We start from the raw sequence: 21,210 nt of genomic DNA on the forward strand, positions 1-21,210 counted from the left end.
TATCATTTTATCTCCATTACAATTAAAATATGACCAGTAGTCCATTTTATCCATAAAAAAGTTGTCGTCTTAGTACCTTAAATATTGAAATAAGTAAAATAATATTCATGAAACGTGAAAAGCAATTAATTTCACTCTTAAAAGATAAAAGTTATGACTGTTCGTATGTTTAATTATCAAACTTTAATAAGGGTGATTGTGGTTAATGCTATCCGCGCTACGAATTGGAATTCTCCTTTGTGGGTTTCCTTCTTTAGTTTTTTTGATAAGCAATAATATATATAAAACAAGCTAAGTACAAGGGGTGCCACCCGTGGTACAATTAAGCAACAGAACATAACAGATTGGAGACAAAATAGGAATGAGCGAAGGTGAGTACATATATACAAGGTACCCCTTCTTCTCCTTCTTTAAGTGATTGAACGTTAACAATGAGTGAAGGTGAGTACATATATATAAGGTACTTTGTTGCTCAAGTTAGTAAAATTGTGAGATAATTAGGATTGTTCGCAAGTTGATCTCCTCCATTGGCATATGTGATCAAGATCAATTTTAATTTGATTCCTTTTTCAAGAACAACCAGGCAGGTTGCGGCATGGTTGTGCGTAGAATGGATGGGAAACTTTTTGTTGTTGCAACACCCTTGTTAAACGATGTTATTTATCCATAGTTTGGTAGAAGGCTCTTTGTTTCATGTAGATTCTCTCTATAGTTATAAGAATCTTTGCTTCTCTCATGTTCTTGAGACTGATTATTTATCCGTCTCCAAATTTATGGAAATTTTCTTCTACGAATAAATCTTATTTTGGTAGTCATTTAAGGATAGGGAATTGTTATTGCCATCATTCTACGCTTATTCATGTCACTCTTAAATTTATAAAATTCAAAAAGATCCTTAAAAAAATTCGCTCGCACTTTCAATTCAAAGAGCATTCATTTGTAAAAGTGCATAATCAAAATAATATTCCAAGATCCAAATTCTAAATTCTGATTGGCAAATATATGCCCTCCAAGAGAAGAAGGGAAAGCTTACTAAAATCTCATACTTCCAACTTCAATCGTTTTCTTTTTGCTTCAGGATAAAAACAATCGTCGACGTTGAATATAATTTTGTGTGTGTTCGTTTACAGTTTAATGTGGTTTTTTATTTGTATTGTTTGTTTTTAGAGTTGTTTTTTCTAGTCCTGCTCGAGAGAGAAAGAAAAGAGATAAACCGTGACAAATTTCTGATTACTCTCATCCACAAGTACCACACTTTAAAGTGCGCAAGTAGCTAGTGAGGATGGGGTAGAGTATTAATTGATGTGAGTATTTTTTTGGGTAAATGGTCACATTGGTCCCTGGATGTTCGCACCGACTTCAGAATCGTCCCTGGATGAATTTTATTAGGCTCGCGGTCTCCAGATGTGGCAAAAAATAGTCATATTAGTCCCTGACGTTAAAATCCCCTAACTTCCGTTAACCCAATTAATAAAAGTCAACATTATCTTTCTAATTTTCTTTCACTTTGGTCCCTTTCTTCTTTCTTCCACCCTCTTCACCCCCTCCTTCCATCATTTTCACCAAAACCCACCCCCCATCAAGATTGAACAGCGTCGACCTAGCTCAACCTTCGAAATTCGAACTCGCTGCAATGGAAGCTAGATCTGTTAAACGTGATTGAGGAAACAACAACATCCACGAACACCGATTCAATTGAGAGAGAAAACAAAAAAAACCCCAAATCGATGAAAGAAGAGAAAATCTTGTGAGGAGAAGAACGAGTCAGAGAGCGATTCAGCAACGCGTCCGAGTCGATTCGGATGGGTTGCAACTCGTTTTATCTTGCTCTGGTTTTTTTTTCTTGAGTTTCTGGATTGTGTTGTGTTCTGACTTCTGAGAACGTTCTTGTTCTTGCTTTAACCAGATGGGTGGGGTTGGGTTAAGGAAACTAACCATGGTTTTCAGTGTTTGGTGAGAAAAGCTTCAGATTGGTGGTGAAGGGGGTTGATTTGGTGTTAAATCTGAGTTGGGTTTGTGTTAAATCTGGGAGAGAAGGTTTGGGCATGGTTGGTTGAAGAAGGAGAAGAAGAGTGTTGATGATGATGATATGAAAAAAAAAAGAAAAAAAAAAGGGGAATGGGTTGATGAAGAAGGAGAGGAGTTTTTGGTGAAGATGATGGAAGAAGGGGATGAAGATGAATAACAAGATGAAGATGAAGGAGGTGAAGATTGTGGGTTTACGTTCTGGGTTTCTGAAGCATGATGGGGGGTGGGTTTTGGTGAAAATGATGGAAGGAGGGGGTGAAGAGGGTGGAAGAAAGAAGAAATGGACCAAAGTGAAAGAAAATTAGAAAAATAATGTTGACTTTTATTAATTGGGTTAACGGACGTTAGGGGATTTTAACGTCAGGGACTAATATGACTATTTTTTGCCACATCTGGGGACCGCGAGCCTAATAAAATTCATCCAGGGACGATTCTGAAGTCGGTGCAAACATCCAGGGACCAATGTGACCATTTACCCGTATTTTTTTTAACGAAGAGTTGGTATTTTCACCCCTTTAAGGGTGACATAATTAGATGTGGAGTGGTACCAATAATTATGCCCTTAAGGATAAACATGTTTTTCCTTTGGAATTCTCGTTTGCATACTTGTTTTATCTGTTCCTAAGACAAACGAGTATTAATTCAGCTGATTTTCTTACTAAGTTAACGTTTGCTTCTCCAAATTGTGTTTGGATTGAGGACAACGTAGTAGGTTGTGTTTGGTTTTCAGTTTCGCAGTCCGTTTGAGATATTGGAATTCAAAATCCCACATTCCAATACCCCACACGTAAAAGCTAGAGGCTTTAAACAACCGTTAGGTTTTTTTTTATAGGCAAATATTAGTTGTTGGAAATGTTAGTAAATTAATCCATCATCCGGGTTCGAACCCGGGACCCTTCACCCCACCTGTAACACCCCGATTTCGGTGGCGTCACTTTAGTAACTCAAAATAAAATAAAGCCGAAAAGCAGGTATTTTTTTTCGTTTTGTTTAAATAAAAAGACTTGTCGAAATAAAGACTCAACCCAATCGCGATTAACAGCGATTAATATACAATACAAGCACAGCCCTCGTTGCAACTAAAAACATCGTCACGAGTGACCTCCAGTGACGGAAAGGTAGTGCCCGTGGGCAATTATGTACAAACTAAAACAAAAGGTCAAGTATTCTGAATACAGTCCTCCAACGAAAGTAAGTCGGCCCAAAACGGCCTCAAAAGACTTCCTACGTCCGACAAACTCCCTGTGATCCTCATGGAAGGGAATCACACGAAAAGCTAATAGTCGGGGACCTGCACTGCCCCAAAATAAGGAATGACAATCAGAGCTATGACTCTAACAACCAACTCAAAGACTCTAACCACCCATATCCCACACTACTTTCATCGACCCTTCCTCGATCAGGCCTGAAGTCCGGGTCCTCGTCGAAAGCTTCAGTAATAGTCATTACGCTCCTGGTCCTCCTCGAGTGACGAGTCATCACGAATCGGCTGACGGACGCCTGGCAGCAGGCCGACCGCCCAAACACAAACATACAAACAAAGCCAAGGCGCTAGGGTCAACTTACAGAATACAATAGATATACAACCAACATGCGATAAAGGGGGTATATATATGTTGTATATATACATATAAGTTATGCATTGCCTACCCTAAGGTATATACATGACATGTTATCAAATCTCTTACACAATTCAATCATCAAAACACATAACGATGTTTATCAACATCAAATCATCAAGTCTCAACAATTATAGTTAGAGTGCATGATATGTCATACAACGGTAATCATAATAAGATGCATGGTGTGCCAATGCAGAATATGCTGACACAAACCGGAATAACGTCACTCTGCTTGGCGACGGGACAAACCAATGGTATTGCCACTTAAAGGCTGGGCACCTCGAGACGGTCGTAACACTGGCCTCGTGTTTAACCATTTCTGCTCGCCTTTGGCTATAGTCAAGACGATCCAACTCTACATGGTTCGACCATTTCTGCTTGCTATGCCGGACATCAACAGGCACGATACAACTCTACATGGATGATCGTTACCTCATGTTGTGCCAGGTATAGTCAGGACCGATTCAACTCTACACGGCTGATCGTTGCTTCCTGCTATACCGAAGTACTCCACTTGGCACTTCATCGCGTGTATGCATGGGTGCAATATGGTTAGCTAAACAACGATTCGTCCTCACAGGTAAAATTGGTTCATTGACCAAAGGCATCTACAACGAGAAACCTAGGCTATAGTCAAGTCGGTTGTGACCCCACGGGTTTAACCATTCTGCTTGCTGCGCCAGACATCAACAGGCACGATACAACTCTACACGGCTGACCGTCACTACCTGTTGTGCCAAGTGTACTCTACTAGGTACCTTACTAACGCCCAGACCCTTGGCTAAAGCCCGTCTTCAAATTCTTCCCCATAAAATGAGTTCCCTTAAAACAATAGTTCTCTTATTAGGTAAAATGTTCCATCGTGAATTAGTCCATTATGTCGTTAATTCCAAAGTTCAGTTTTTCATTTCCAACACCTTTCAAAATAAAGTTCCCAAAGCTAGGATCACCGACCCATTCCCGTTTTCCAACTCACTTTCATTCCTAAGTCTTTTCCGTTGAATCATCGTCATTAATTAAAAACATTATATTCTTAATAAATATATTATGGATTTATTTACATAAAACAGATTATGATTATTTTCAGTCCAAAACTCTATAAGTTCAAAGTTTCCATCAAACCCAAACAACTCCCCGAGAAAACACTAGATCCCCTAGAACAATGAAGGTTCGAACCTTGGTCCGACCTAACAAACGTTCCCAAAACAAACCCGTCCTTGTCATGACGAAGGTAAGTGTATTCTACACTCCAAAAGTGGCATCAAAATGCACGAATATAGTCAGCACAATTTAATCATAAACGCAAATACATCAAGCTCTATCGAGCGATGAATCAATATGGCAGTGCTGTAAACATAACCTTGTCATATCCACTAGACAGCGATAAGACAGAAACCAGTAAACGGCCGAAGCCTCTCAGAAAACGGAGACACACGTCTCATATAAGTTCACCCGGCCGAAGCCTCCAGAAAACATTTTCCAATTCAAAGCGATAAACAATATCCAAGCAATATTCAATATCAAGCAATACTCAAGTCGAAGTTATCGACGCCTACAATACAAATAGCTAGTAAGTAAGTTGCCCTAACCTCGAGTTGTTCTAGTCTCGCGGTGCAGGTCTCGCTCACAAGCTTGCTCAGTCAATCCCAAGGTTTCCACAATTGAACCTTTGAGCAAACAAAGCAATAATGAATCAACACAAGTCGATACAGTCGAAACAATCCTAACTAATGGTCGACAAAGCTCGAGAAGCTTCAGAGTACAACATTTAGGCACGAATGGAAGGGCTTCCCCCGAATGGATGAGTTTTGACTCGATTCAAGTTTTGTACAAAAACACTTTATTCGCTAAAACGTGCATAACTCGGGCTACAGAACTCGGAATGACACAAAACCAGCGCCAAAATTTCGACAATTGAAAGAGCTACGCAATGGCTCAGGTCATAGAGACTCAAAAATTATTTTTGGACACGGTACCCAAGCAAATAGGTTTCGGCCACTATGGAAAATAGGGTTTTCGAACTTTTTCTTCGATCTAAATCAATTCCTAGGTATTCTTAGGCGATATCTAGGCCAGGGAAACTCTCAGAAAAATTATCGGGTCGAAAACTGTCGCAGGGGTATTTTGGTCAATATTTTTAGCTCGGAAACTCAAAATCAGAATTTCGAAAAACAAATTAGATGGGGTCGATCCTAACGACATTTATAACAACTAATCCTACTAAAGCTAAGCTCAGTCGAGAGTTTTTGATCCAAAAAGCGGAACCTCAGCATAAAAATGGGTTTTTGAGCAGAATTGAAACTCGGCGGCAATTCGGCGAGATTCAACAGAAAACAACCGGATATTCATGCTCTAGAGCACGTAGGCAATAAGTTTAGACACTGAAATCAAGTTATTTGGACAGTTTTACAAAAAGCTCCAAACTTTGAGCTCAGAAAAACATAGAAAAAGTCGACAGATCTGACGATCAGAAGTGAGGGATAGTAACTATACCTCGATGTCTTCGATTAGCAACGAACGGAACGACGATCGGTCAAGAATTGGAAAAAAAACACTTTTCCTCCTTTCCTCCAAGAGCTCTCGGCCGTGTGTGTGTGTTTTGGGATTTTTTTGTTTTTGTTTTTTCATTTTTCATACTATATATAGGAAATGGAAAATGCGGAAAAATGAAAATTTCGCAATTCCGATTTTTCCTACTGATTCCAACGTATTTTAGACACGATATTCTTCCTGCTGAATCTTCTAATTCTTCAAAGAAATATCAGTATGATTTTTGGTTTTCGAGGCTTGTTTTTAATGCTTACCGGCATTAAAAATGCACTTTATGCACTTTATGATATTGACCTCGGATGCAGAAACTTCCTTCTGAAGAAAGATTTGGAACGTCGATTAGAGTGGGCGTGCGCGGATGAAATCTTTATTTGAAGCTCCGAATAGAAAAAGTCTTCATCTTCCGTCGATTTTAGGGTTTTTGAACTATCAGGGATTCCGTTTCGGCAAACTTCCGAGAATTGGAATTTGACGTTCGTACATTCCAGGGATTCGCATCGAAATACTTGTTTATAGACGAATAAGAGAAATTCTAACATTTCTCTGAAGATTTTTGGAATTAGTTTCCATCGCGTCCTAAAGTGTAAATTAGCTATTTACTAGTGTCTTTGACCTAGGCTTAGGCGAATATTAATCGTGCTATAACTCTTATCGGTTTTGATACAATCCTTGAACTTTTCCTGAATCTTCTCCTTCATAAATTTATTTCATCCAATAAACTCTTGTTCAGGTTTCCCTTCACGATACATCGAACTTATTCGTTAATAAGGAATTCACTAATTTATTTTAAGCTTAAAATCTTGGGTCTCACACCACCCAACCTTTATGTCCCTAACTCTTACCACTTGAGCTATTCTTCGGGGACTAAACCACCGCTCGGTGAAAGCTCTACTTTTAAACTAAAAACTAAACAAACCCTTAAACATTGGCTACTTCTCAGATGCTAATTTGTTGCAAATTGTTTTGAATAATTATTATAAGTTCATGAATATATAAAATAAATTCAAATAAACTTTTCATAAACACAAACGCGGTCTTTCTCAATTTTGCTGTCCATTAATGGAATACCAACCTAATATTAGACATGAATTTTTTTTTTTAATTTGAAAGCTACATTGAATATTAAGAGCTTATAAAAAACATTGAATATTAAGGGAAATAAAATTAAGAAAAACGTTGAACAAAACACGATAGACCGATAAAGAATTGACAATATATTTTTAAAAAAAAAATCTCGAATATATTCTTTTATTCTGATTGACATATTATAAAAATGTGAGGCAGAAAAAGTATAGAAATCAAAATAAAAAACTGAAAAGAGTGATAATGGACGATGTAGATTTATGATACTCCTGATCTTCCTTTACAATACATACAGGTCACACACTCTCATCAATGTTCCTTTCCCATTCAAACGCGAAATCTCTTTACAGCACATGTCAACACAATAGGGTGCTTCATGTTCCTTCCCTCATTATTCATACACCTAGCTATATAAATACACCTTCCTCTCCACGTTTCCATTCTCATTCAAATTCTGAACACTAGCTAACTCTGTTTTCTTCTCTTCAAAGCCTTTTATTAAAGAAGAAGAAGAAGAAGAATGACGGAAGAGCTGGTTGTGCAAGATGGGTATGTGTTCACTCAAGAGACCCAACTCACTGTTCTCAAAACCTCTCTGTTCTTCGCCGGTGATGGCTTCACCGTCTACGATTGTAAGGGCCAATTGGTTTTCCGATTCGACTGCTACGGACCCTCCACTCGTGACAAGGACGAGCTAGTTCTCATGGATCCCCAAGGTCATTCTCTTCTCACCCTCCGCCGAAAGGTACTGTTCGACTCATCTTTCTCGGTCATTTTTGCATTCTCCTCTGTTTCACCGAGTTATGTTTCACTGAGTTAACTCACCGAGTCTACTCGGAGCAGGGCCAGCCCAACACCAAATGAGGCTTAAAACGAATTTTAATTTTGGGGGCCTTGAAACATGTTTGATCTAATATAAAATTTTGTTAATTTTAATTTTGAGAGCCTTTTTTACTTTAATAAAAATAAAATCGGAGGCCTCTTTTACTTAAGAAAAAACAAAAGAAACTGGAGGCCTAAAGGCTAAAGCCTTTGCTTGGGTGGTTTTATCCTTGAGCCGGCCTTGATTCCGAGAATAAGATCTAAGCTTGTGAACTCAGTTTTGATCATATTTCTCTATATATTTGTATTTTCTTTTGAAGATTATAATTCTATTTGTAACTGATGAGAGGATTGCAATTTTTATTTTATTCAACTTTTTTATCATTGAGTTGAGTGAGTCATTGAGTTAACACAGAAACCGAGTCTTCATCAACGGTGGGAAGGCTTCAGAGGGGAGAGAACGGACGGTGATAAACCAATGTTCAGCGTGAAGAGATCTTCAATAATCGGACGGTCACGGACTACCTTGACGGTGGAGGTGTACGATAACCCCGGTGTGGAGTATCTCATCGAAGGGTGTTTCCCGCAGCGTTGTTGCAAGATTTACAACTCCACTCGAAAATTAGTGGCTGAGATTCGTCGCAAGGTGGACCCCACCACCAGCGTTATGCTTGGGAAGGAAGTGTTCATGCTTTGCGTTCAACCTGGTTTTGATGGGTCCTTCGCCATGGGGTTGGTCCTAGTGCTTGATCAGATCAACGGTGAGAATTTCTTTGATAGTGGAATCACGACGGAGCCTGCTGTGCACCCTGCTACAGAAGATTGAGGACTTGGCTCTTTGGTTTGGTTTGGTTCCTTTTTTGAGTTGAGATTTGTGTTTATTTCAACTTTTTCGGTCACTATCTTCTCACCTTACCTGAATGGCTTAAATAAAAAGGGTTATTGGTGTATATATATTAATACCTTTCAAAAGTCAAATTATGCTTCATTTAAACAAAATTGTTATTCCCATTTCACTTTTAAGTTGCAAGTATCTTAATTAGATGTTTTATGTCAAGGAAATTGTGAAAGGTGAAGTACCAACTATTTTATAATCAAGTATTCGTGTCTAAATTTTTTAAGCGATACCTGTAGTTTATGAATGTCTCTCTGATCACTAGAAATCTGCATTTTGAGATACTGAGATAAACTGTGTAGAGTGTTTGCTATTTTTCTTAATTGAAAATGTGATAGTAAATTAGCAATGTAACATTCTACCATCATAAGATAGGATCATAAGATGTTTTCTCATATATTTCAGGTACGAAAACATTACTCAGTTCGGACTGTTTTCCCTTGGAACTGCCTGAGATGCATACAATATGGTGGTCTCGTTTTAGGGAACAAATATATAATTAATCGAGACAAATCCATGATGATTTTCATCCAAATTATATAATTATTACAACCTTTTAGAGATATGGAGTTAGTCATCAAGGTAGATGTTGTTGGGTTGACTTGGATCACAATTTCTTTTATGAAAAGGACATTTTTGAAATATGTTTGTTTATGCATTAGATATCTTTCACTTTTGAATTTAATATTGTAATGTGACTTCTAACTTACCAATTTAATGAATACAAATTTGAATTGAAAACTCTTCCTTTCTTTTAGTCTAATATATTTTATATTTTAAAACCCTTCCTGAACTAGACAATTGCAACTAATTTGACTATTAGTTATCTTCTGTTTCATTAGAAAGGAAACCTACCTAGCTAATTCCATAGAGCTAAACTTATATATCACGTCACCGGCCACCACCGGCCAAAAGGAACTAAACTAATTGCACTTTTTATTTGTGTGTTTGATGTTTCCTCTACACTATGTTTGGTTTAGGAATAAAAGAGAGAAATAGAAAAAATGAATAGAGAGAAAGAGGAGAGAAAGTGCGTATATTTTATTGGTTGTTTGGTAGAAGAAAAAGAGAAGAGAAAAAGTGATTTGGGTTAAGATTGTGGAGTGAAACAAGTAGGTTAACTGATCAAGTGTGGTTAATTAAGAGGATAGCCATGTAACATGTTTGATATGAAGTGATTAAACACTGATAAACTAACTAGCAGTACAGTGAACTAGTACAAATGGTTGTTAATGTGTAACATACCATTCTAAGAAGAATAATGAGAATTTCTTCCCTCTTTATTCTTCAAGCTGATTTCTCAGCTTTGTTCATCTTCCGTTTAAAAGCAAGACTATAGTAATTAGTCATTTCACTTCCATTTTTATTTTTTCAAATTTGCTGGCACAAGAGTGAAACATAATAGCAGAAGATGTGTACTCATTCTTACTGCAGGATTACTGAAAATTTGCTGAGTGTAAACCAACGTTCTTATGTCAAAGTAGTGTCATAATGATTTAAAGGAAATGCTATAAGATCAGCGTTATAGAAAAAAAAAATTAATACGGTGAAGATATGATGAGCTACAAAGTCTAAGCTTCTCTTCCGTGAGGTTAGTCTAAGCTTCTCTTCCGTGATTTCCAGAGTTTGCCTTTGTTAACATTCTGCATATCGGTTTGGACTGAGGAAGATTGTCTTCTTTAATATTCACTTTCTTCTTTAACATTCACTTTAGTCCAAACCAGAAAGAAGACATGATTGTTGTTCTCACTTTTGTCATTGCAAAAGAATGAAAAACACATGATTTTGATGAACTGGATTAAGAAATGATTTTGGGATGCTAGGCTCACCAAAATAAATTATACATACGTTGAAAGCCTAATTAATTCCACATCAATGATCAATCTTTGCCGAGTCCTTTTTTGGCAGTTTGGTTTCAACTATTTTATACAGTCAAAAGGTTTTCCAATTAGTGCTGCTGACCCAACACAAACTAAGGAAACAAAAGAAAACAATAACAAAAGGTTAATTCAATGCTTGCTTTAGCGAACCTGCTGTAAATACTAGTAGATTAAAATAAATTCCACCGCTACATGTTCCTGATATTGAAGGGTTCAATTAAACACCTCCTCTTAAGTTTGTACCTAAAAAGTTTCTATCAACAACCTAAAAGAAAATCAAAAAGGTATCTTCTGATAATCTTTCTCTTTTTCATTACTCATGACTGATATCACTCTCTAGTACACTGGTATTTACCATTAGCTATAAATCAAAATATGATAGAAACTAGAAAGCATAAACAAACACAGAATTCTACACTTTCTCTTCTAGCATGTTTGAATCAATTTTTCCTCAGAATCAATTCTAGCACCCAGAAGCTATGTGCTCACATAAGATTCTCCCTAGAATTGATTTTGGCTTTAGAACCAATTGTATAAGGATTTCTAAAAACATGTTATTCGATCATCACCATCGCCATGTTGAGCATAGTCTAGCTAATAGAACACCAGTTGGAGGACTAGTCATCTCTTTCTGGCATATGATATGCAACCAGTAAGATAAATGGATAAGACCTATGTTGTACCCCGCCTTAAATGTTCCCCTTGCATTGAAATTGACCCTGTTGCTCTGCATCTGCCATTGAAGCTTCCCTCCAACATTTTAAGGCAAAAACACCAAGCTGGACATGAACTTCACTGATTGCAACCTGGTATCCCTTGGCCTCACTAAAAGACTTAATTGACTGTGATGAGGTGAGCCTATCTAAGAAGGAAAGCCCAATGTGTACACACTGTGAGGCTTATTTTAAGTTTGAATTGTGGTGGTTTCATGTAAGTGTGGGGCTTATTTTATACCTCCAGCCAAACTCATCCACTCAGACCCAGAATTGAGACTGTAAAAAATGTAAAGTAGCTAGTCAAGTGAGGCAAATTGGTCTAACAACCACTACCATGCCTCTTAGCTTTTATTGACCTTACACTAAAGCACTCATGCATGCTTCTCTATCAGGTTTTAGTTTACTGATGACATAATATTCATACAGGTTGATGCTTCTATTCAAATTATTCCATCTATAGTATCATAAGCCATTTTAGCCTTAGAGTTGACCCTAAATTATCCTGGATACATTATGCAGCAACTTAGAGAAGTCACCCACCCCAACCCACGGCAGTGTCACATCCCAAATGTCCCAAAACAGCATATTTTGGTTTAAAATTACAATTACCAGTTCCAAAAGTGGATTACACAGCATCCAGAAAGCACATTTACATGAGTATGAAACTCTATCTAAAATTACCAGCAAAATTAGAAAACATGCATTATGGCATATAGTCAGTTATAGTTCCGAATTCAGAACATTTCCAATATCACTAAGATCAATGGCGATGCTACCTGACCCAGTCCGGAGGTGGCTTCAACAACCTGGAATAATCAATCAAGCTGGAGTAATCAGGAAGATCATCCAGAAGCGAAATCCAACCTACATCCAAAGGAAAAATACCCACCCCATTTTTTTTCAGTTTATAATCTTCAAAGATCACACAGTTTCCTCTGCCAACACCCAAATCAGAAGCTGAAGCAGAGAAAGCACACACATCCCCCAAGAACAAAACCCGATCCCCCAAACTCTCTACCTCTACCCACATCTTCTCATTCTCATCAAGTCTATACACATCAAATTTCACCGGTTTCTTCAACTCAAACCTGTCAACAAAAACCCCATCATCACCAACATCAACCTCATCATTCTCATGACATGTAGAGGACAAGTGTTTGTCCACCAGAAACAACCTACCCTCGCTCTCCACCAAGAATTTCTCGTCCCCGCCAAACACCGGCTCGGCGATTACATCTATGGACGGGCAGGGCCGGCCGTTGAAGACGCAAACGTCGTCATAGGGCATGTGTGTTTCCGGGATGAGTGTCCAGCACTCGCCGCCGCTTCGGAAGTAGGCCAGCTTCTCGGAGTCGTGAATGGTGAGCAAAATCCAAGCCTCTCCGGCAACCGCCGCTACTACCTTTCTCTTGTAGATGGAGTATCGGTAATCGGGCAGAGGAATGGAGTGGTGGAGGATGAACACGTTTCCGAGATCGATGACGCGAAGGTTGTAGAAGTTGAGAACGCGCGAGGAAGAGAAGGGGGGGTCACGGTGAGAAGAGAGGGGGTCGTAGAGGCGGCGGGTTCAGCCGTTGTCTTGGCTGATTTGGAACAACAAGGGGGTTAGGGGTTCGGTTGGTTGGAGTGGCGGTGGGATGATGAGGAAGACGGTGCGTTGGGAGAGGAAGAAGGTGGAAGCGGTGTCGTCGGAGAGGGTTGGGAAAGTGGTGAAGGGGCGTGACGGCGGATGAGGAAGAGCGGCGCCATGTGGAACAGACGGAGCGGAAGCGGAGGAGGTAGAGCGGGCTATCGAGGCGTTGGGAAATCAGATGGAGGAGCTCCGTCGGGAGTTGAGACCAGTCTACCGCCTTCAGTTGTGACTTGTTGGCTAAATAAGAGATAAATTAGACAAACAGTATATGTCACCCTAAGCAGATCAAATGCTTAAGAGCTTGGGACGTATTTTGTAGGTTATGGCGATCAAACTGACAATTTTTCACTCAGGCCGTAATTAACTGTTAAGTTGATCAAGTTTTTAATGATTAAAATTATTAAAACGTGTAAGTACACACAATGACTTCACATTAATGTCACTTTTAGTTAAACCACAATAAACAAACTTATAATAGACATTGTGCTTAGATTCTCTTATTGCAAAAATAAACTGCTTGACGCTGGAAAAAACAACATCATTACTTCATCATTAACGACAACAAGAGACAGGATCAAATATACACTTAAGCCTATGATACAATGCCGGGTGTTAACAAAGAGGAATAAAAAGAATCAACAATAGATTGATCAGATGTCAGTGTTCAGGAATTTCCATAAGTTGAATTGCTCGTAAGTTTAGAAAACTGTTACAGCATTCAAAGAATCATACATTCGGTCACGTCCCATTACAATGCTACAAGAAGAAGAGCAGCATAACTTGCACAGAGCATTACCAATGATGACTCAATACCCTGCAAAAATGCAACATCCATTAGAAACTTGCAATTGGAATAAGTTAACCAAAAGTCAAAACATAAAGTATATACATACACATTCATTCATACTCGAAGAATTTGTGTATGGCCTAACTCTACTAAAAAAACTAATTTGTGAGAGGGTTTCTCTAGCCATTATAAACCCTTATTCGATTGTATCTCTAGTCAATGTAAAACAACTTGACACGTACCTTGAAGGAAAGAAGAGACGAGGTTGCTGAAGAAGACCTAAGCCCAGTAAAGCCAATATCATAAGAAATACTTCCATCTGGTTTGAACAGTCCAAAGTTTCTCTCAGAAGTTGGACCAGGCTTCAAATTCTCATTAAACAAAGCAAAGATATAAGCCTTCACAGGCATTTTTGGCCTATAAGGAGTCCCCTTCTTCTTCATTAGCTTCTTCCTCAAATTCTTGTTATAAGTCTTCGCATTCTTCACATTTGCTCCCGCTTCGTCTGGGTCCCCGCGAGAAGCCCAACCTGTCTCGGAAACAATCACCGGCATCTTCTCAAACCCAACCTTCTCCAGAGCAATATAAGCAGCATCAATTTGAGCATCAATCATGTTATCATAGTGCAATTTAGTCTTAGCATCATAAATCCCAGGGTTTTTCTTGAAGAGAGCATAGTTGATGTCAATGTGCTGAGGGTCATTCTTATATGCAAGAAAAGGGTATGCATTTATGTAGAAAGGAGTTCCAATTTGTGAGAAGAATTGCAACAAAGGCTTCATAAAAGGGAGTATATCATCTCTGAAAGTGCATGCTGATGGAGGATATGAATTGGCAAACACTGCCTCTGAATGTGGACTTGATACCTCAATTTGTTTTGTTAAACCAAGCTTGTCAAGGGAATTGTAAACGTTTTTTGCTGCAGGGAGTAAGACTTCCCAGAGCATCATATCTCCGCCTCCCAAGATTTCGTTTCCGACCGCGATTCCGACGATCTTGGTCCCCGGAAGGTATGGCTGGACATTTTCTTTGATCCAGCTCATGGCGCGATCCTCAGCCACGCTTATGTCTTTCAGAAATTCGTTAGGGAGTCCAATGATGATTTCGAGTCCTGAACCTTTGAAGGCAGTGAGAACATCATGATTAGCATCATATATTCTTGTGTTCTTTATCTTTGCTGCTTTGAGCAGAGTAACCACACTTTCAGGGGATGGCAGATTGTCTGCTATCCTACCGTAGTTTACTCCATATGTTCCTTTGAATGAACCTGAAACTGCACCACACAAGAATGTGAAAAGCTTGTTTACAAATTCCATGACATGCAACCCAATGTTTGAAAAGAACATAAATTTTTCTAGAATTACTTATGGAGATAGAATCAATTTTGAATTCAGAATTAATTCTAATAAAATTTGAATTCTAACCAAAGAAGTTAATCCAAACATGTTATTATGACTAAAATAGTAAAATGTAATCTACAAATAAGTTTAAACTATAATTTAAAATCATTCATGTCATTTAATAACTTAAACTCCGGAATAATTGGTTCATAACACGAATCAGGGTCTCTACAATAAAAAACTACATCCATATCCACATGAGTGTATGTCTCCCGAGTATGGAGCCTTCAAACCCAGACTAAACAGGAGTTAGACGTTAAGTCTATTAAGCTAAACGCTCAGGACTAGGAGGGTTATGTACCTCCTTAGTTTAGTGCCCCCAAACTCAAACTAAAGGAGAGTTTAACTTATTCTCACCACCCTCAGCCAAGGACCACAATTGAGTGAGACAGGCTAAAGGTTACAAACCTTATCGTAACCCCCCAATTGTCAAGCCAGCCGTAACACCCTAATCAAACCAACTCAGTGCGGTCTCATATTAATTAACTAAGCATAACACCTTTACTAATCCATTAATCCTATGATAAATGCCAAACCTCCTATTAATCTAACATAAAAAATGAGCATTTATAAGGGAGCATAGCCCAATAGGATGAGACATCTTCACTCACACGGATTTTGGAATCTTAAGCTGAGGATTTCCTATACTTGGCCTAAATCCTAGAATTTAGAGAGAAAAATGTGTATTAAAAACAAGTACCCTGTGTTCTGAAACATCAACCCCTGATTTTATAAGAAAGAATGTGAAGAAGATGAGTTTAGGAAGAGCAATTACACACCGTGAGAAAATGTTACAGAGAATAAGATGAGAAGAAGCCAGAGAAAGGAGGAGCTTGAGGAAGAGAAGATCATCTGAAATCTGAGCATGTTGTTAAGAATTAGAGTGCAATTCCACTTGTGGAAACGATGTGGGCGCGTCCATGTATTATGTAATTCAGAAAACGGTAACGTCATGAACGAGGAAAACGTAAGCAATCCTGAGAGTGATGCAAAACTTTTCCTCTAGGCATGTCATAAACTAAGATTCTTTCTTTCTTACCCTCTAGATGAGTATTATTGGCTAGTAAAATATTTGAATAAGATTCTTGGCCTGAAATCGAATTAAGATGATTGCAACATAACTAGGATGTTTTCAGCAGCTTAGAATAGATTCTTCCTTTCTTCATCACCACCTTTGAGTTTGACTCCTCCTTAAAGTATACCTTTTTCACTTTTCACTCTTGTTTTTGAACTTTTTCATCAACTAGATTTTCAATACCTTTCGTGGCCTCACCTCATGGGTAATTAAGGGGGTTCTAAAACCATGAGAGTTGAGAGCATAGGCCTCGCGGGACAAAAATATGCTGTATTTATAATAAACTAAGAAGAACAAACACATCATGTATTGCATGTTATGTATGCTTTAAGATATTGTTAAGGAATTGTATACGTGGTATCATTGAGGATCTATAGTTGTGTCCTCTATTTTGATTGCGGAAGGGCAAGAGAGTTGAGAGTTGGAACTCCTCTCTATCTAATGATAAATGTGTATTTTCACATTCTCAGTAAACTGTCTAATAAAAAAATAGTTTATATATTATCGGAGGGGATCAAAGTCTTCTCATCAGACATAAATAATTTGTTTAACTCATTATAAGTTTAATAAAGAAACAGTTTATATATTATCGGAGGGGATCAAAGTCCTCTCATTAGACATAAGTAACTTGTTTAACTCATTATAAGTCAATGAAGAACATAAGCTCAACACATGGCATATAAAAACATAAGTTTGTTGTTCACATATCTTAGGGATAAAAATCGTACAACGGATATGTTGGCCCGTCAAGCCTCGAGAAGGATCACATCGACATACCTAGAAGCTTCCACCTAGCTTAATTGTGAAGCTTCCACCTAGCTTAATTGTGTCGTTGTGCCGAGATGCAATGTGATAATGTCTTTTTCGTTTTTGTGTTCCTCATGTAAAAAAAAATCACAACTATTTGATGCTAACTAAAATTTAACTTAATACAAATTCATCCCCTTTCATTGTATCTTTTCTTAATTTACAATTTAATGTATACAATATATAAACATATTATGTAAGCATATCTAATTATCATCAATGCCAACAAAACGCAACCATTGAATGGGAAAAAAATAAAAACCTCCAATGTGAAAGTACATCATTATTCTAAAAACTGAATACATAATAATCACTTTCTTCATTTACATAAGACTAACTTTACCAATCTATGCTGACTATGAAAACATTTTTTAAAATATATCCTATCTACTTACAGATAAACAAACGAGTGAACTTAAAATCCACATTTACTTTTTCTTCCAAGTAAAGGATGGGTCATGAAATTCGGGCAAAGTAAAATTTTAATTCCTACTCCTGTTACACAAATGGACATTAGTCAGAACATTGTACAAAACACCTACATTCAGAACTGCATACTATGATCTAATCTACCACAAATACGTGATTAATCTCCTAAATACATCCAAATCTTTAGCCATAACATGATACTACAGTCATCCGGTAATTCACAAAACATCTAAAGCAATTTGAATATAGCATCACAAAAAGTTAATGGTGCTAGGAATTAATAACCTACACTTCATTGAGCAAAGCTCCAAATCCCATTGTCAACCACTTTCTGAACTTGCTCCTCAGCCTGAATGTTGATTTTTCCATCACTTACTGGGATTTCATTCTTAGCATTGTTATTGATGATGTCTTCAACAGTAGGATTCACTTTCTCAGCTCCTCCATTTTCCACTAGAGTCACAGTACCTGGATTATCCTGGTTACTGTCAACTGCACCATTTTCTTTCTCTGATTCAACTACTGGTTCCTCTTTCTCAGCTCCTCCATTTACCTCAAGAGTCACAGTACCTGAATTATCCTTGTTACTGTCAACTGCACCATTTTCTCTCTCTGATTCAACAACTGGTTCCTCCCCTTGGGGGATTTCAGTCATCACAGCATCGTAAAAAGTATCCTCAGCAAACTTCTCCCCAGCTTCTGCTAACAATGCATCTTCCTCCTCTTGAGGCTTTTCAGCAGTCACATTTTCCCCTTCCACATTATCAGGCTTACTATCAACTGCACCATTCTCTTTCTCTGATACAACTACTGGTGCCTCCTCTTGGGGGGTTTCAGTCATCACAGCATCGTTCAAAGCTTCCCCAACAAGTTTCTCCCCTGATTCTGCTAACGACGCTTCTTCCTCCCCTTGAGGCTTTTTGGCAGTCACATTGTCCCCTTCCACATTACTCTGCTTAGTTTCCTCTGCATCAGTCTTTGGTTTATCATCAGCATCGTTCGGGTCAGCCGTGTTTTCTTCAGCAGCAGACTTTGCCTTACCTTCCTCTGAAGCAGATTCAGTTTCTGTGTTATCCTTCTTTGACCCTGATGATGATTTCCGAGATCGTTTCTTTGGAGGATCAGTCTCTGCTGGTGGCGGAGTTGATTTGGCCTTCACACTAATCCTAGCTGATCGCCTCGGGGTCTCACCGGTTCCCCAATCAAACTCCGATATCGCAGGATTCCCAGGATGTGCCTTCAGGTACTGCTCCAATTGCTTCTTGGAACTGATCTCTTCCCCGGTAGGAGCAATGAATGTGATCTCACTTTGTTTCCTTGGTGTTCCTACTTTCTTAGGGAAGAACTGCATAGAGTAAGTTAAAAAGCATTATAGCGAAATTTCCATACAGCATAGAATTACAATGAGTCTAATAAGAAGGCTTGTGGATTTCATAGGTACAGCTTAACAGTGCAAAACAGTATTGTGAATGATTAGGTTCAAGAGTCAATTATGTTAAAAATGTACAAAAGCATAGAAAACAAAACCAGAAGGACATGACCATCATTAAACCTTCAAGCATTAGTTCACAAAATGGTCTGGTCTAGAATGACTCAGATAATAATGTATGTCTGTAAATATTTTGCTGCAAAATTCATGACTTTCTGTAACATAAGCCCATGAAATGAACTAAAATTAACCAACCAGTGCTGAACCAAAAAATATATATATATTAATCTGTTTCCTTAGCAAACAGTAAATTTCATGACAGTTTCATACTGGAAATCAGTTACAAAAGCCTTCAAAATTAGGTTCAACCCCAAAGGAACCCCAAGAATTCCTCTCAACGGTTAATCAAACACACCCGTTAGTAAGTTCTGGGACTTGGAGGTTGCAATTCAGAATCCAGAAGGGTAAACCAAATTAAACGCAGAGCAGGACAAGTAAGCAAAATTACAAAAATGGAATGAATTCCGGCACCAAAATTTTCGAATCCACAAAATACATTGAAAACCCTAAATCTAGGAAAAAAATTCAGGAAAATTGTCCAAAACAATTACCATGAAAGCAGAGAACAGATTTTTTTTTTCCAAAAAAATCCAACTGAACCTAAAGTAGACAAATTTTGGTAACAACAAATCTAACTGCTATGCTAATTAAATTAACCCTACACTAGCTAGCACCACCAGAAAAAGTAAAAGTTACTGGAAAAAGCAAAAAAGGCAAAGGCTACCACAATTGCAAGATTAACCCCTTTCAGCAAAACCCTAGAAACAAAAATTAACAGCAAATTTTTACAAACAGAAAACTGAAAGAGAACAGGATTGTGGCAGGGAAACTGGAAAGTAAGAAACCAAGCCATGGAAACAAACATAATAATAATTTATAAATTAACACAAAAAACAAGAAAAGTGAAAAAAAAAAATTAGAGAAAAAAACAAAAAAACTAACTACCTGCAAATATGTTGAGTTGCATACAAAATGAGAGAAAAAGGAAGAGAGAAAGATACCAGTTTCTTCCAAGCAGGAGGAGCTGGAAGCTCCACCGACAGCACTTGTTCACTTTGTGGGTCGTTCTCCATCTCTCTCTTTCTCTCTGTGTTGGTGAGTTGAAGAATGGGAATGTCGACAACAAGTAACTGCAAATTCAAAAACAAATCTAGAAAAGAAAGAAGGAAGAGGAAAGAAAAAGTACACAAACCGGAACCGTGCGTGCAGTGAGGATATTGTTATGTGTTGGTTTGTTTGGGGCTTTTGTGACTTGTCTCTCTCTCTCTCTCTCATAAACGTAGCTAAATTGAATTTTGAAATCGGGTTTCGATAAACTCACCCGCCTGTTTGGTAACCTCCAATCACAAACCGCTTTTTGTCCCCTCACGCACATCGTGTCAATCAATTATCATTTATTTATTTATATTCTCAACGTTATCGTTAGTTAGTTAGTGTACTGTTAGCGGGCTTACAGCCTTTGTATTATGTGGGCTTACCTAATTTGTACTATTGGGCCAGGCGACCCATAACCCGAACGGGTCAAAACTTCATAATATATAAAGAGGACACCGCCCAAGCGGTGGGGGATCCAACACTTTTTTACTCATTTTGTTATCTTGTTATTTTCTACTTTTGTTGCCTAATTGCTTAGCCCTGACCGGAGATTTAGACCGGAACATTGGCGCCCACCGTGGGGCCGAGGAATTCAATCCTAAGCTTCAAACTCACTGAAAATGGTGAATCGATCTGGAGCAAACGGAAGGGACAATCATGTTAACCATGAAAATGTTCCGCCCGACATTTTGCAACAGATCATGGCGGATCTAACTGATCTTCGTCAACACAATCAACAACTGCAAACTCAACTTGCTGAGATCAACCAAGATCGGGGCTTGCATGAGGGCGATCGTAGAATGGCAGAGATGGTGGTAGATTTCCAACCATTCACAGAAGACATTGCAAACACAACCGTTCCAGATAATTTGAAGACTTTGGTTCTTGATTCTTATTAC

At 38.2% G+C, this 21,210-nt stretch overlaps 3 protein-coding genes and 1 pseudogene across 4 annotated transcripts; 1 reads left to right on the forward strand and 3 right to left on the reverse strand.

Annotated features, from left to right (window-relative positions):
* Positions 1-7,575: 7,575 nt before the first annotated feature.
* Positions 7,576-9,203, forward strand: LOC130745805 (protein LURP-one-related 12-like). The gene is made up of 2 exons (XM_057598189.1): positions 7,576-8,028; positions 8,521-9,203. The coding sequence occupies exons 1-2, from the start codon at positions 7,804-7,806 to the stop codon at positions 8,929-8,931; spliced, it is 636 nt and encodes a 211-aa protein (XP_057454172.1). The 5' UTR covers positions 7,576-7,803; the 3' UTR covers positions 8,932-9,203.
* A 2,962-nt stretch (positions 9,204-12,165) lies between these two features.
* On the reverse strand, positions 12,166-13,473 carry LOC130744702 (F-box protein SKIP23-like; annotated as a pseudogene).
* A 228-nt stretch (positions 13,474-13,701) lies between these two features.
* LOC130745804 (glucan endo-1,3-beta-glucosidase 14) lies at positions 13,702-16,393 on the reverse strand. Its single transcript, XM_057598188.1, has 3 exons — positions 16,196-16,393; positions 14,259-15,289; positions 13,702-14,043 (listed from the first exon to the last, which is right to left on the reverse strand). Exons 1-3 carry the CDS (start codon positions 16,368-16,370, stop codon positions 13,978-13,980), a joined length of 1,272 nt encoding a protein of 423 aa, XP_057454171.1. The 5' UTR covers positions 16,371-16,393; the 3' UTR covers positions 13,702-13,977.
* Positions 16,394-17,762: 1,369 nt separating this feature from the next.
* LOC130745807 (methyl-CpG-binding domain-containing protein 11-like) lies at positions 17,763-20,496 on the reverse strand. Of its 2 annotated transcripts, XM_057598193.1 has the most exons (3): positions 20,409-20,496; positions 20,218-20,303; positions 17,763-19,072 (listed from the first exon to the last, which is right to left on the reverse strand). In XM_057598193.1, the coding sequence occupies exons 2-3, from the start codon at positions 20,287-20,289 to the stop codon at positions 18,020-18,022; spliced, it is 1,125 nt and encodes a 374-aa protein (XP_057454176.1). In that variant the 5' UTR covers positions 20,290-20,303; positions 20,409-20,496; the 3' UTR covers positions 17,763-18,019. The 2 variants fall into 2 exon arrangements, with proteins under 2 accessions (XP_057454176.1, XP_057454175.1); XM_057598192.1 differs by having other exon boundaries at positions 20,218-20,471.
* Between the last annotated feature and the right edge of the window lie 714 nt (positions 20,497-21,210).

Source organism: Lotus japonicus, chromosome 3 (genome assembly GCF_012489685.1).
Source record: "Lotus japonicus ecotype B-129 chromosome 3, LjGifu_v1.2".
Lineage (NCBI taxonomy): Eukaryota > Viridiplantae > Streptophyta > Magnoliopsida > Fabales > Fabaceae > Lotus > Lotus japonicus.

Excerpts from the sequence above, each read along its gene's own strand:
- LOC130745805 (XM_057598189.1), top strand. The coding sequence starts at position 7,804 with ATGACGGAAGAGCTGGTTGTGCAAGATGGGTATGTGTTCACTCAAGAG. Across the intron at positions 8,029-8,520 it reads TTCTCACCCTCCGCCGAAAG|AAACCGAGTCTTCATCAACG; the intron begins GTACTGTTCGAC and ends GAGTTAACACAG.
- LOC130745804 (XM_057598188.1), bottom strand. The coding sequence starts at position 16,370 with ATGACGTTACCGTTTTCTGAATTACATAATACATGGACGCGCCCACAT. Across the intron at positions 15,290-16,195 it reads CTCTGTAACATTTTCTCACG|TTTCAGGTTCATTCAAAGGA; the intron begins GTGTGTAATTGC and ends TGTGTGGTGCAG. Across the intron at positions 14,044-14,258 it reads CGTCTCTTCTTTCCTTCAAG|GGTATTGAGTCATCATTGGT; the intron begins GTACGTGTCAAG and ends GCATTTTTGCAG.
- LOC130745807 (XM_057598193.1), bottom strand. The coding sequence starts at position 20,289 with ATGGAGAACGACCCACAAAGTGAACAAGTGCTGTCGGTGGAGCTTCCA. Across the intron at positions 19,073-20,217 it reads CTCCTGCTTGGAAGAAACTG|TTCTTCCCTAAGAAAGTAGG; the intron begins GTATCTTTCTCT and ends TACTCTATGCAG.